Source organism: Alligator sinensis, unplaced genomic scaffold (assembly GCF_000455745.1).
Source record: "Alligator sinensis unplaced genomic scaffold, ASM45574v1 scaffold601_1, whole genome shotgun sequence".
Classification (NCBI taxonomy): Eukaryota; Metazoa; Chordata; order Crocodylia; family Alligatoridae; genus Alligator; species Alligator sinensis.
The window spans coordinates 1,396,812-1,408,946 of NW_005841905.1; the positions used below are offsets into that span (position 1 = coordinate 1,396,812).

General features: G+C 40.2%; 1 protein-coding gene across 1 annotated transcript in view; it reads left to right on the forward strand.

Moving 5' to 3' along the window:
* RBM33 (RNA binding motif protein 33) overlaps positions 1–12,135 on the forward strand; it is a 164,448-nt gene that overhangs the window by 103,650 nt on the left and 48,663 nt on the right. The window contains exon 16 of the mRNA XM_025197781.1: positions 2,183–2,821. Coding sequence (XP_025053566.1) covers positions 2,183–2,821 — 639 coding nt within the window. The remainder of the gene's footprint in view (positions 1–2,182; positions 2,822–12,135) is intronic.

Here is a 12,135-nt window from a genome sequence, read left to right on the forward strand (position 1 = left end):
GACCTAGCATTATTGCATTATCTGATAGCCTGCCACTGACTGGTAGACATCCCTGGAAGCATTTTAGCTGAAGTTCAGAATATTTTGCTGTACAGCAGGAAATCCTCAATTAGCCTGACTTTAAATGGAAAAGGTTTCTTATTTAGACATTTCAGTACCAATTATCTCCCTAGACAACACCCATTTTTAGAAATTTGGGCTTATTTACTAGCCCTGAAAAAATCCTGACTTTAGTTCTGTAAGGATCCATGTAGGAGCACTATCTGCCAATCACTCTCCTGATTACCTTTGTACTGTCTTGTTCTTTCCTTACTTGTATTCCTTGAGGCCCTTGTTTCAGGAGCTCCTTCTCTCTTGGACCAAAATATAGTATTAGCAAGGTTGATGGATTCCTGCTTGAGCCCTTAGCAGTTTGTTGTCGTGAGTTCTTGTTAGTGAAGACCATTCTTTTGAAATGACGGATAAAGGAGATTCAAGTTCTCATCTCTGGTGGTACCCTTTATAGTGTTTTATAAGGACTTGCTTAGGATTTGACCTCATTCATAACTTCTGCCCAGTGGTTTCAGAGTTCTGTTGGGTCATTTTGCTAATCTCTTAGTTTTGGAAGGGTTGTCTTGCAGTTTATTGTTAAGGTAGGACTCCTCATTTTTATAGTAAAGAAAAAAAAAATCTAGTTGCCAAGAATATAGTTCATGGGACAGTCACTTGAAGTAGTTACCTGAGAGTAACCCTAGTTTGAGAGATGATGTCCAAATAAATTCCATGACTGCTTCTGTGTCCTGTGATTACAGAGCCCTATGGTTCTGCAAAATTGGTAAAGGAATAAAGGCAGCTGGGCCTGCTTCACCCTTTATTCCCTTAGAACTGGGGGTTGTTAGAACATCTTAAATGCAGGCATTGGCTTGACAGGCACTTTTGGCCAAAAGGATATATTACCTTGCACACACGGGTAATATATCCAAGAATAGAAGCAGTGCACCAAGAATAGAAGCAGTGTGTACAGTGCATCTCAATGAACTACCATTATTGTAAGGTAAGTAACCATTCTTCAGTTGATAGATAGAAGTTGGAATGCCTTAATATCCTTTTATGGAACCCTGTGCTAAAATATAAAGTGGCATTGTTTTTATGAAAGCCTGTTCTTTATATATTTGTTCAAAATACATAATAAGTATAAACTAAAGTTAAAATGGTCTCTTCATTGAAATTAGAAGCAACATGCTATATAATGTATTTCCTGTCTGAGTGCTTACAAAATCTTAAGGCATGAAAATGAAATCTTATTGTATCAGGTATAATTTGTAATAAAATATGCATAACATGATGAAGCAGCTGTTCAAAAGAGAGCAGATTTTTTTTCCATAAAGGTGAGGATCTGCATTTCCCTGACTGTTGTCTATTTCACATAGCCTCTTATAAAGACACATTCTGCCGAAGTAGCAGAACCTTTAGAAAGGTTATTTGATGGTGTATAATACTTTCAGAAAGGCCCAGGGCTGGAATATTAAAGGCATTCTCTATATACCATTAATATTCCAACACTGCATTTGGCAACATTTTGATTCTGAAGAGAGTGCATGAGTTCAAGGTCAGAGAGATTGACTTGTGCTGTTCATTATAACCAATTATTGTGTGACAAATGAGTTTGAGATCAGGCTGAAAATTCTGTAAGAAAAATCAATAGTTCTAATCAGGGCCTTTCAGGTCATTTACCACCCTACCTTTTGTTACTTTGTCAGAAAAGAGCAAGATAAAACCTGTGCGACAGTGGGTTGCCTCTGTATTGTTACTTTCCATTTGAAACATATTTTGATATCTTGAATTTATATTAATAGTTTAATTGGTTTCAGAAACTTCTAAATGAGTTCTAATTTATAAGACTTCATTTTTAGTATTCTGATAAGATTTCCTAACTAACATTATAGCTACTTTTTTTCCTCAGGAAGTAGTCTGTCTAAGTCCTGAAATAGATTTAAGCTGTTTGTCTCTAATGAATAGCAAATAAACCTTAGTGGCAAATATGTCGCTAACAGTTTGAGCACAGTGTTGAGGATTATTTTCAAAGCCCTTTGGAGAGTTGTGCCATTACAGCGTCTTTTAAAATGATAATTTAATATTGGTTTTAATCAGCCTGGACATGTCCTACTCTTTTTGGTAAATGTATTGACTTTTCCCCTTGTAGTTTCCAGATGAAGATGAAGAAACCAGATTATACCGTTTGAAAATAGAAGAACAGAAACGTCTAAGAGAAGAAATTCTGAAACAAAAGGAGCTCAGACGACAGCAACAGGCTGGTGCTAGAAAGAGAGAATTACTTGAAAGACTTGCACAGCAGCAACAGCAGCAGCCTCCTACCCAACAGTCCTTCATGCAGCAAGAGGAGGAATCCTCAGAATTGCCTGCCAATGGAAACCCATTCATACCCCATCCTGGCATGCAGGCCAGGCAAAATGTGAAAAACAGACTTCTCGTTAAAAAGCCAGACATGGTCATTTCAAATATTCAGCCTAAACCCACAGATTTCCCACAGGCTGGGGCTAATATGCAGTTTCAAGGACAGCCAGTAAAAACAGTAAAACAGGTGAGACAAACTAGACCAGTACCTCAAGGTCAGCTTCCGCTGTCGCAGAAACCATTACCAACAAAACCTGCTGCAGGATCACTAACCCCAGCACAGACTGCTAGAGTGGCTTCAATACAAGGAAGGCCTCAGGATCTGAAACCAGGTGTGAAAAGGACTGTCGTTCAGCGGGCAAACAGTGGTAGTGGAGATGGGCCCCATGTCGGCACCAAAGTCAGGGTGATTAAGTTGTCAGGAGGGGTAAGTTTCCAAGGCTCATATATTTTTGTGTGGTTTGTTATGATCTGTTTTTGTGCACGTTTCATTCTGTGTAATCTTATAATACAAAATGAACTGACACTGGAAAGAAAAATATCAAGTTTAGAAGAACTAGTAGTCTGTATTTCAGAAGCTTATTTTCAGAACTATAGACGAGACTTATTTTTAAGATACTGGCAAGTATGAAGGGTGGTTGTAATGTTACATTGCAGGGTAATTATTAAGTGTACATCACTGCTTTCAGATTAGCGCTTCCTTTTTTTGGGGGTGCTGAGATCTTGATTGAAGGATTCTTCTACTGATGAATCTTTGCTCAGAGTGCACAGGTATACAAATGTTTTGATGTATGGGAAGAAAAGGATTTGTATGGCTTTTTTTGAGAGGGAGGGAGGTGGCTTTGGCAGTGCTTAAGTTGAAATCACGCTAGGAATAAATGGTCTTTTAAACAGCTAGAGGTCAGAATGGCTTCCTGTGTAAAGTAGGAACCAAATTAAAAGTCTGATATTAAAAAAATAAAAGTAGGAGGAGGACATTTTATTAGTGTCAGGGTTGAAAACCGTCACAATTTTGCTGTTGCATCTAAATTGGATTTACTTATTTTGATGATGGCTTTATTGTTTACATACCCCCTGGATTTTTGTTTTGTGGAGGACTTTGCTCCAGGTAGCATCGTATATATTCATGATATGTTTTCACCCAAATTTCTATTCCAAACTTGATTCCCTGTATGAAAATATTTGTTTTTATATTAGGAGTTTAGAATAATTGAGAAATCGGAGGGAGCTAGTAAGAGGATTCCATTAGTGAGAAATCTGCCCCTGTTTTTCCTTGAGGGTGTCTGGATTAGACATATTCTAGGAAATGGGTACTCTGCAGAACATTTCTCAGCAAAAAATCAATATATGCAGTAATCAAGGACACTGCTGCAACAACTAAGTAACAGCTAGGTGAACATAAGGAATGTTAGCAGCTCAGTTACAGAAGCTGTTTCTTTAAGACTCTTTTCTCAAATTTAGTTATATTTTAAAGAATGAAATCAAGTAAATAAGAAGCTGAGAATGTAGTGTAGGTGCCCAAATACCACAGTGACGAACATGGCATACTTCACGCACAGTATCTTTTTAAAGAGGCAAGGAAATGAAAATGCCAGAGATGCTTGCCTATTTTTCATAGGAATTTCACAGTATTATCAGTCTAAAATTATTCAAATAGTGCAGTTATACAATGACCAATAACAGATTTTTAATGGATTTTTTTTTTTAAATAAGCACATTAACATAATAGAGTGGCTGAGGATCTGGCTAGATGACAGACCTTTGTGATTAAATTTAAATTTAATTTAGTAGAAGGAGAAATAGTAGAAGCTGTAGGTGAGCACATTTATGAGGCTAAACAAAAAAAAATCATTAGAGGAGCACCAGTGTATCGGTCCGATATATCGGATCAGCACCGATTATATGAGAAAAGTATCACAAATCGGCCTGATGTGGCCGATAAATGGGCTGTGCAGCTGCAGCACAGCACATAAGCAGCGAGGAGCACAGCTGAGCAGCTTGGAGAGCTGTGTGCAGCTGGTAAGTCTGGTGTGATGGAAGGGGGAAGGGAGTGGGGCAGGGACAAGCACTGCCCAGCTGGCTGAGGCAGGTGCAGGATGGAGCCATGGCTCGTGGGGCAGGCAGCTCCCACTGCCATTTGTTCAGCAGTCGCTGGTCCGGTGGCTTGTCTTGTGCTCGTCCAGCAGCTCCCGCTGCTGCTTCCACAGCTCATCCAGGAGGGCATGGTGCACAGGGCAGGCTGGGGCCAGGGCTGCACCAAACTCTTCCTGTCAGGGTGGGACTGTGCGTGGGGCAGGCGGCGGTGGCACTGGAAGGGGTTTGTGGCGGGGTGTGGTGAATTTTGGGGTGGACCAACATGACTACGGCCAACACCCCTGGCTGGCTTATTTGCTTTTATTGAATTATCCAAGAACAAATCAGGCACAACTTTTGTACTGACCTAGTAAAACAAGCAATGTCAAACTATAGTCCCTGGCATCAGTAAATGGATGTCTCCACAGCAAATGATGGTTAGTCCTCAAGGTAACAACAGGTTGAAACAAGCACTTACGCTCATTTTCTACAAGCCATAAAGATTTGTTAGCCATTATATATTTATATTTCATGCTCTCTGTAGGCTAAGTGGATTTAGCTTTGTCCCCTTAAAATTTAACTAATACCTGTTGAACTGTAGATTTAAAACAAGTTGGGCATGTGGGATCTGTAGCTGCTTATCCTGGCCATCATGAAATGTTTTGGTTTGAATTCATGCTATAAAAGAATGGAAGTAAGCATTACTATTAGCTACTTAACTCTGATCAAGATGGTTAATTAAAATTTTAATAGGTTAGCAGAAAGCTGAATCTCTGTTACTTTGTTCCATGTACCACACAGAGAAGAAGGAAAAGCTCAGCAGCAGGGGGGCAATCTGGCCTATTTTGATACTTGGTACTTTAAAAAAAGATTAAAAAGTCTGACAGAACCCAGTAAACCATAAGGGTCTCAAATTGTGGTTTACAGTTCTGCTGTTTAGTGCTGTAACATGCACCATATCTTATCCCAGACCTTTGAGACAACTAGGTACTACTGTTTTAAAAGTATACCGATTCTTCCCTAACCTTTCTTCCTCATCTTAGGTTTTTGTTCTTCCCTGCTGTCAGCCAAGAGAATATACTTTGGCACCGTTTATCTTTAAGCAATGACTTGATTCTGTGGTATAGCAGCCTCTCTGCAGCTGTCAAAATTACCAGTCATTTAAACCTGTTTTCCTTTCTCTGTTTTTCATGGAGATGAGTTTTCAGTGCCCATGGACTAGTGAGATTTGATTTCAGTTAGGCACTGTGCAGACTCCTCTATACAGCTGTGCCAAATGCATGTCGGTACTAACATGTGAAGTCCTTTCTCTTTCAGCAGATCAACAGTGGTACTGAATAATACAGTGTCTGTCATCCCCATTAGATGACTGTTTACTGTCCAGAGATACCACCTTTCATCTAAACCAGCTTTATTTAGAACAAGAGTCACTAGCAGAAACTGTCTGCTCATCAGACCATTCACTTACTATCATAAATTGGACAGTGGTCAAAGTGGGATTATATGTTGATTGGGTTGGAGGTTTGATTGTTATGCAACTCTGCTAGACTTAATTGGTTTATTTTCTGGGTTCAGTTTATTATGAAAGGGCAGGTCTGGCCGCTTTGGAGCAGCGTGTCCCTGTATGAGACCTGTACTTGTTGCAGGGCAAAATAGTTATCCTCATTGCTGGGTATTTTGGGTACCATTGAGGATATCTGACCTTCAGGTATACAGTCTCTCCTGTTACTTAACATGTGACCTATCAAGGTGGTTAGTTTCAGAGTTTGTGCTTCTGGAAGACCTGCTCAGTGTGTTCGATACAATAGAGGCCATAGTATGTGCCTGCCAAATCTTAGGAAGTGGAAAGGAGAAGGAAGTTCAACATTTTCTACATGCAAAACTGTAAATATTGTATGCTGTATGAGGGAGTAGTGAGGTGATGCGCAGTGGGCTAGTAGTTCTGTATTGCATCTCTTTTGAGCTAGACTCCTATTTCCTCAGATAAATAAATCATTCCTCCTGTATAAATGTGGAGGGATTAAGACATAAGTGCCATACTGGGTCAAACCAGTGGTCCATCTAGCCTAGTATTCTGTCTCCAACAATAGGCTGTCATGGAGGGAGAGGGTATGTCCAAAGCATGTCTAGTGTAATCCAACCACTCTGTCATATCGTCCCTTGCATCATCCATTATTGGTTTTAGTCAGGTCAGAGGATACATTCCTGATGGCTTTATTTAATAGTTATTAATGGCCCTGTCTTCCATGAACTTGTCAAATCCCTTTTTGAACCCAGTTATACTACCTGCCTCTCTAACCCCCACCTCGCTAAAATTCCTGTATAATGAATAGTGTTTTAGTTTGATTATTCAGTTCCATTCTTGGTAGTCCAGATATTTCTGGCACATTTATCTTGCCTTATTAGAACCCAAAGCAAGAATGATATTAAGTGTTCAGCCAGGGTACATGGTATTATTGTTAATTTACTTTTCCTTGCAGAGCTTCGGTACTCTTTTGGCTGATCTTATCTGGCTTCAGTCTTACTTTTTTGTTGTATAACCTCTGATCCATGAGCACTTCATTGGGTTTTGACTGTGCATGATATCTAGAGAAGGTATCATTCCTCTGTCCGTGAGAAAATCTTAGTCTTGGGTTGTCTGGTTCAATCAGAAGCTTGATCTCAACACTTAGTAAAAAATTGAATGAGGAGTTGAGAAGGATAAGATGGTCTTGTCATGTTATGTGCTGGAGGGGGATACTCTAATAAATGGATATTTGAAGATAGGTGGTGATGTTAGTACTTAAAATACTTAGTGCAGTTGAAATCAGTAATAGCAATAAGACATAACTGGGGTGTCCTGGCCCTGAAGAACCAGGTTTGTATCCAATATTAGCCTTATCTCTATTGAAAGTTCATACAAAGTTTAAGCTGGATATATCTATTGGTTGATATGAGGTTCTGTTGGAATTGTATAATGTGTTAAAATGATTGTACCATTCAATCATCTTATATTGTTATTGGGTGATCTTTTCCTAGCCAACGACTGGTCTCCCTTGCCCAAAGTGATATGTGTCTAGGCCCCTGTGGCCCGAAAATGCTGAATCTTAAGATGGACCAAGAATGCACCGCTCTTTTTTTCTTTGTGGAGAGCTGTGTGAATGGGCTTTTTATATAAATAACAATATTCTACCTGGGATTAAATGCAAAGTGTTAGATTATTCATGAATTTATGGCTACCACTACCAGAGGTTTCATCTGAAAGCTGGAAGAAAATAAACTATTTTATTTGGGAATTTGGTCTGTGGGAATGTTCTCAACTGTATTCAAACAAAGCCAGAAGATGAAGATGTAAAATGCCTGTTTAGCTTTGCTTTTATTTAAAATAGTGATCAAGAAGAAAAGGGAGATGAACTCAACTTTCTAAAGAAAAAGAAAAAAAAAATGCCCTGGTTTAGAGACTGACCGCATGATAAAACTGTCAAGTTTTGCTTAATGTCTGTATTTTGCTTGCATGTGTATGTTCCATAACACCCAATAAAAACCATTTGAACATAAAGCTCTATAGCACTTTTCATCCAAAGATGTCTGTGATTGCGCACGTTAACTGAGGATCTGATGTTTCTGTGAGAACAGCTGTAATAAAAAAGAGCTCTTCATTCACTACTGAAATGCATCCAGCTCTCAGCGATGGCAACCAAGACCCTTAATAGAGTGCAGTGAAAAATCCCTTTCAGGAAGTGGGAGGAGGATGTCAGCACCAAAACTCATTCCCCAGTACCTGACAGGTTGTATTGGGCCCAGAAAAGGAAAATGTGCATGGCTTACTAAGTGTTTTAGGAAAACCTGGCATATGACAGTATTCTATGTGGTATTTTAATGCCTCTGTTAGTGTGTTTGCAACTTAGACACAGCATAAATGTCATGGAGACGGGATAGACTTCTAGCATCTGTAAGATTTGTGTCTAGGAATAATGCACTAATAAGGTGCAAGCCCACCCTTGCAAAAAACCCAGAATTTTTGTTCTGAAAAAACGTAGTCTAAATCCACAAGTGGGTGCAGAATATTAATACATAGGCAGGTTTCTTCAGGCCTGGTGATGTGGTCCATTAAGGTGGAGTATTTCATGATTTCCAGTAGCTTCTCTAGATTAGTGGTTCTCACCTGGAGTTTGAGACAACCCTTGGGGTTGCCATAACACTGGTGCTGCTGCTGTGGCGGCTGAGGGGAACTGCCCCGCGTACAGGGCTGCGGCATGTGCGTGCTACAGCTGCATTAGGGCTTTCTGATAACCCTAAAGCACCTCCCCAAGACCTGTTTCCTTGACGGTGGGTGGGGAGGGTAGACAGGAAGTGGCTGCAGCCCAACCAGCTCTATCTGCTTTAGGGTCATCAGAGCCCTAATGGAGGAACAAGCCCAATGTGCCACAGCCCTTCCTGGATTGGCTGTGTAGCAGGCACATGGGGCAGTTTGACCTGGGGGAGCGCCACCCAGTTGAGAAGCACTGGGGTAAGTTGAGGCAGCATCAGCGGTGGTTCTCGGCTGGCGGTGCTGCCGCATTTGGAGAAGGTGGACTGAAAAGGCTGACAATCATTGCTCTAAAAAGAAGGAACACTGCATAGTATGGTAAATGGGAGGTACTTGGTTATTGGGGCATTATGAAAGGAGATGCAAAGTATCACATTGAAAGCAGAGATTACTGGGGGTTTTAAGACAAAAGTAGGCCAGAGCAAGAGCAGAAATAACTGTCAATCTGAGAGAGGCTTGTTTTCAGTGAAATTGTGACCCAAAGCAGTGTCTTTTAAAGATGGACATATATGAAATTGCTCTATTTTAAGTAACTTGGAATATATACAAAGTAAAATACTTCCTCTTATCAACCTGTGAGTATGTTGAGGCTCCCTGGAACTTCCCTTTTTTACCCAAATTCTTAAAATATAGTCAATATATAATTTTAAGTCTTGGAAGGGAGGAAGGACTGTACTGTTCTGCACTACCTTAAAAGCGGGCCATATTATGGTGCTTTTATCATTCCATGAAATATTTCTGCAACTTTTAATTCTGAAACTTGTCAGCTCTGCAAATATTAGATTACATTTTGTAGGTGTTATACAACTGTTGGTAGCTGAGTTCCTAAAAGTAAATGATTGAGGATGACTGTCACCAGTGTAAGCCAAATCTGCTGCAAATTGGTCGACATCATCATTGAAAGATTAAAGATTAGTCCAGCTGCAGTATGGCGACTCCAAGAGAAGTAAAATATTCCACTGTAAAATGCTTACAGTTGAACAGTTTGAAGGAACTAGCCACTAAATTACAGATGCCTTCAAGTATAAAAACTCCAAAATTGCAGATGAACCAGTTTATTTCATTACCAACAGCCGTACCACAGTGGACTGGAAGCTTGGGGAAGGGCTGTTGCTATCTGTGTACACTGGGTTCCAGTTCCAGATTGTTTAAAGAAAATTTTACCTTGAGGAGAAAGGTAACATATGAGCCTTCTTCAGGGGTAGTCCTCAAATTTATGAACTTTGCCTTTTCCCAGAATGGTAGATCAGTGGTAGATCTCTTGCTTATGTGGCAATACTGCAATCTCTTGAAGAAGCTAAATGTAGAACTATGGGAGTACTTGGTTGTGGGTATATAATCTGTCAGTAAAGCAGTGGCACAATCAGCAATCTAGGAATGAGCAGCTTGGAAGTTTTACTATTCTTCAAAGGCAAAGCTACCAGGCTATAGTACAATATCATTTTCATGGTATGTCATTAATCAAGGAGGTTTTTCTTTTGAAATAGGACATGTGAGTGCAATTTAGTATGGAAAATAAGCCAATAACTCAGCCAGCAATTTGAAGTTGTGGGAAGCTTGAGCCAGAAGAAATGGAAATGGAACTACTGACATGAGCGTTCAAGTTGGTACATAACACAAGAAGTTGCTTACTCAGTAACGCAAGTCAGTACATACACATTATGCAGTGGTTGTCTCTCCACTGTCTCCTTGTTGAATAGTGGCTCATGGGCAAGATTTTGATTCTTTCACTCCATCTAGATTAGGATGGTCCAAATTTATCAACAGGATCGCCTTGCTTTAAGCAGTCCCAATTTCCTTGTAAGATTGCCCCAGTAACACGGCTCTAGCAGTAACCTTCGTGACTATAGAAAAAAGACAGTTTGCTTAGCACCTAGCTCACAATTGTGGGTTCCCACTTCTGAACAAGAACAGAATGACACCCAGGAGCATTCAGAACCCACTTCCAAGATAAGTGTTAAAATTGTTTTAAACGAAAACAAGCTTTCTAGAGAAGTGCCTGTCTAACCTGCTCTTGAAAATTTCCAAGGATGGAGACTCCGTAACCTCTCTAGGTAGCCTGTTTGAATGCTTGACCACCCTCCTCCATAATCAGAAAGTTTTTTTCCTAATCTCCAGCCTAAAGTTCATCTGCTGCAGTGTGGGGCTGTTGCTTCTAGCCCTATCCCTTACAGCCACAAAGAAGAGTCTGTCTCCATGCTTTATTAATCACCCTTCAGGTATTTGAAAATTGCTATCAAATTTCCATCCCACCACCTCCCAGTCCTCTCTTCTTCAGATTAAATAACCAGTATATTTCAACCTTTTCCAGACCTCTAATCCTATTTGTTGCTCTTCACTTTTTCTATTTTGTGCACATCTTTCTTGCACCAGTGCTGAATACAGTAGAAGAATTGCTTCCCTTGATTTGCAAGTGACACTCCTGTTAATATGCCCCAGTATACAGGTTTTTTGGCAACAGGAGCACACCATTGACTCATATTCATCTTACAGTCTACTGTAAACTCCAGTTTTTTTTCTCTGTAATACTGGAGCCTGACCAGTCATTCCCCAATCTGTATTTGTGCGTGTAGTTATTCCATTCCAATTGCAGGACTTTGCATTTGTCCTTGCTGGATTTCACTGGATTGATTTGGGACCATTTATCCAGCTTATTCAGCTCATTCTGGGTCCTAGCTTTACCCTGCATAGGGTCTGCGATTCCACCCAATTTTAAGCAAATGCTCAATTCCATCATCCAAATCCAAATAAATGTGGTAAACAATGCCAGACCCAGGACAGACCCCTGGGAAGCCCTCCTTGATGCCTTCTCCAAACTAGACTTAGAGCTATTGATGACTCACTGAGCATGAGGATCCAGTAAATTGTGTCCACCTTATAGTACTTTTCATACAGTCTTTATTTCCTAACCTTGTTAATGAGTGGCATGGGTGATTTTGTGTCAAAGGTCTTCCTAAAGTTCAGATATATCCCAGCCACTGCCCCTTCTCCTCCCTTCCAGTCCACAGAGCCTGGCACCTTATGATAGAAGGAAATCAAATGGGTCATCAAGCATAACTTGCTCTTGGTGAATCCATGCTGGCTGTTCCTGATTACCTTGGGTGAAAGTTGCATGTTACACTTGGACCATAATAAAAGGCTTTTAAAACACAATCATCACTCCTATTTTGAAGCATCTAGAAGAGAACAAGAATCCTTGAAGACCTGCTTCATGACCTTTCCAGATAGTCAGGTCAGACTGAATAGTCTGTACAGGTGAAGTTGCATGTTACACTTGGACCATACTAAATCTGTGGAATGATAAGCGGTGTTAAAGTGAGAGCTGTGAGCAGTCACCTGTTAAAGGTCAATACTGTTTCGTGCTTGCACAGTGCTGACTT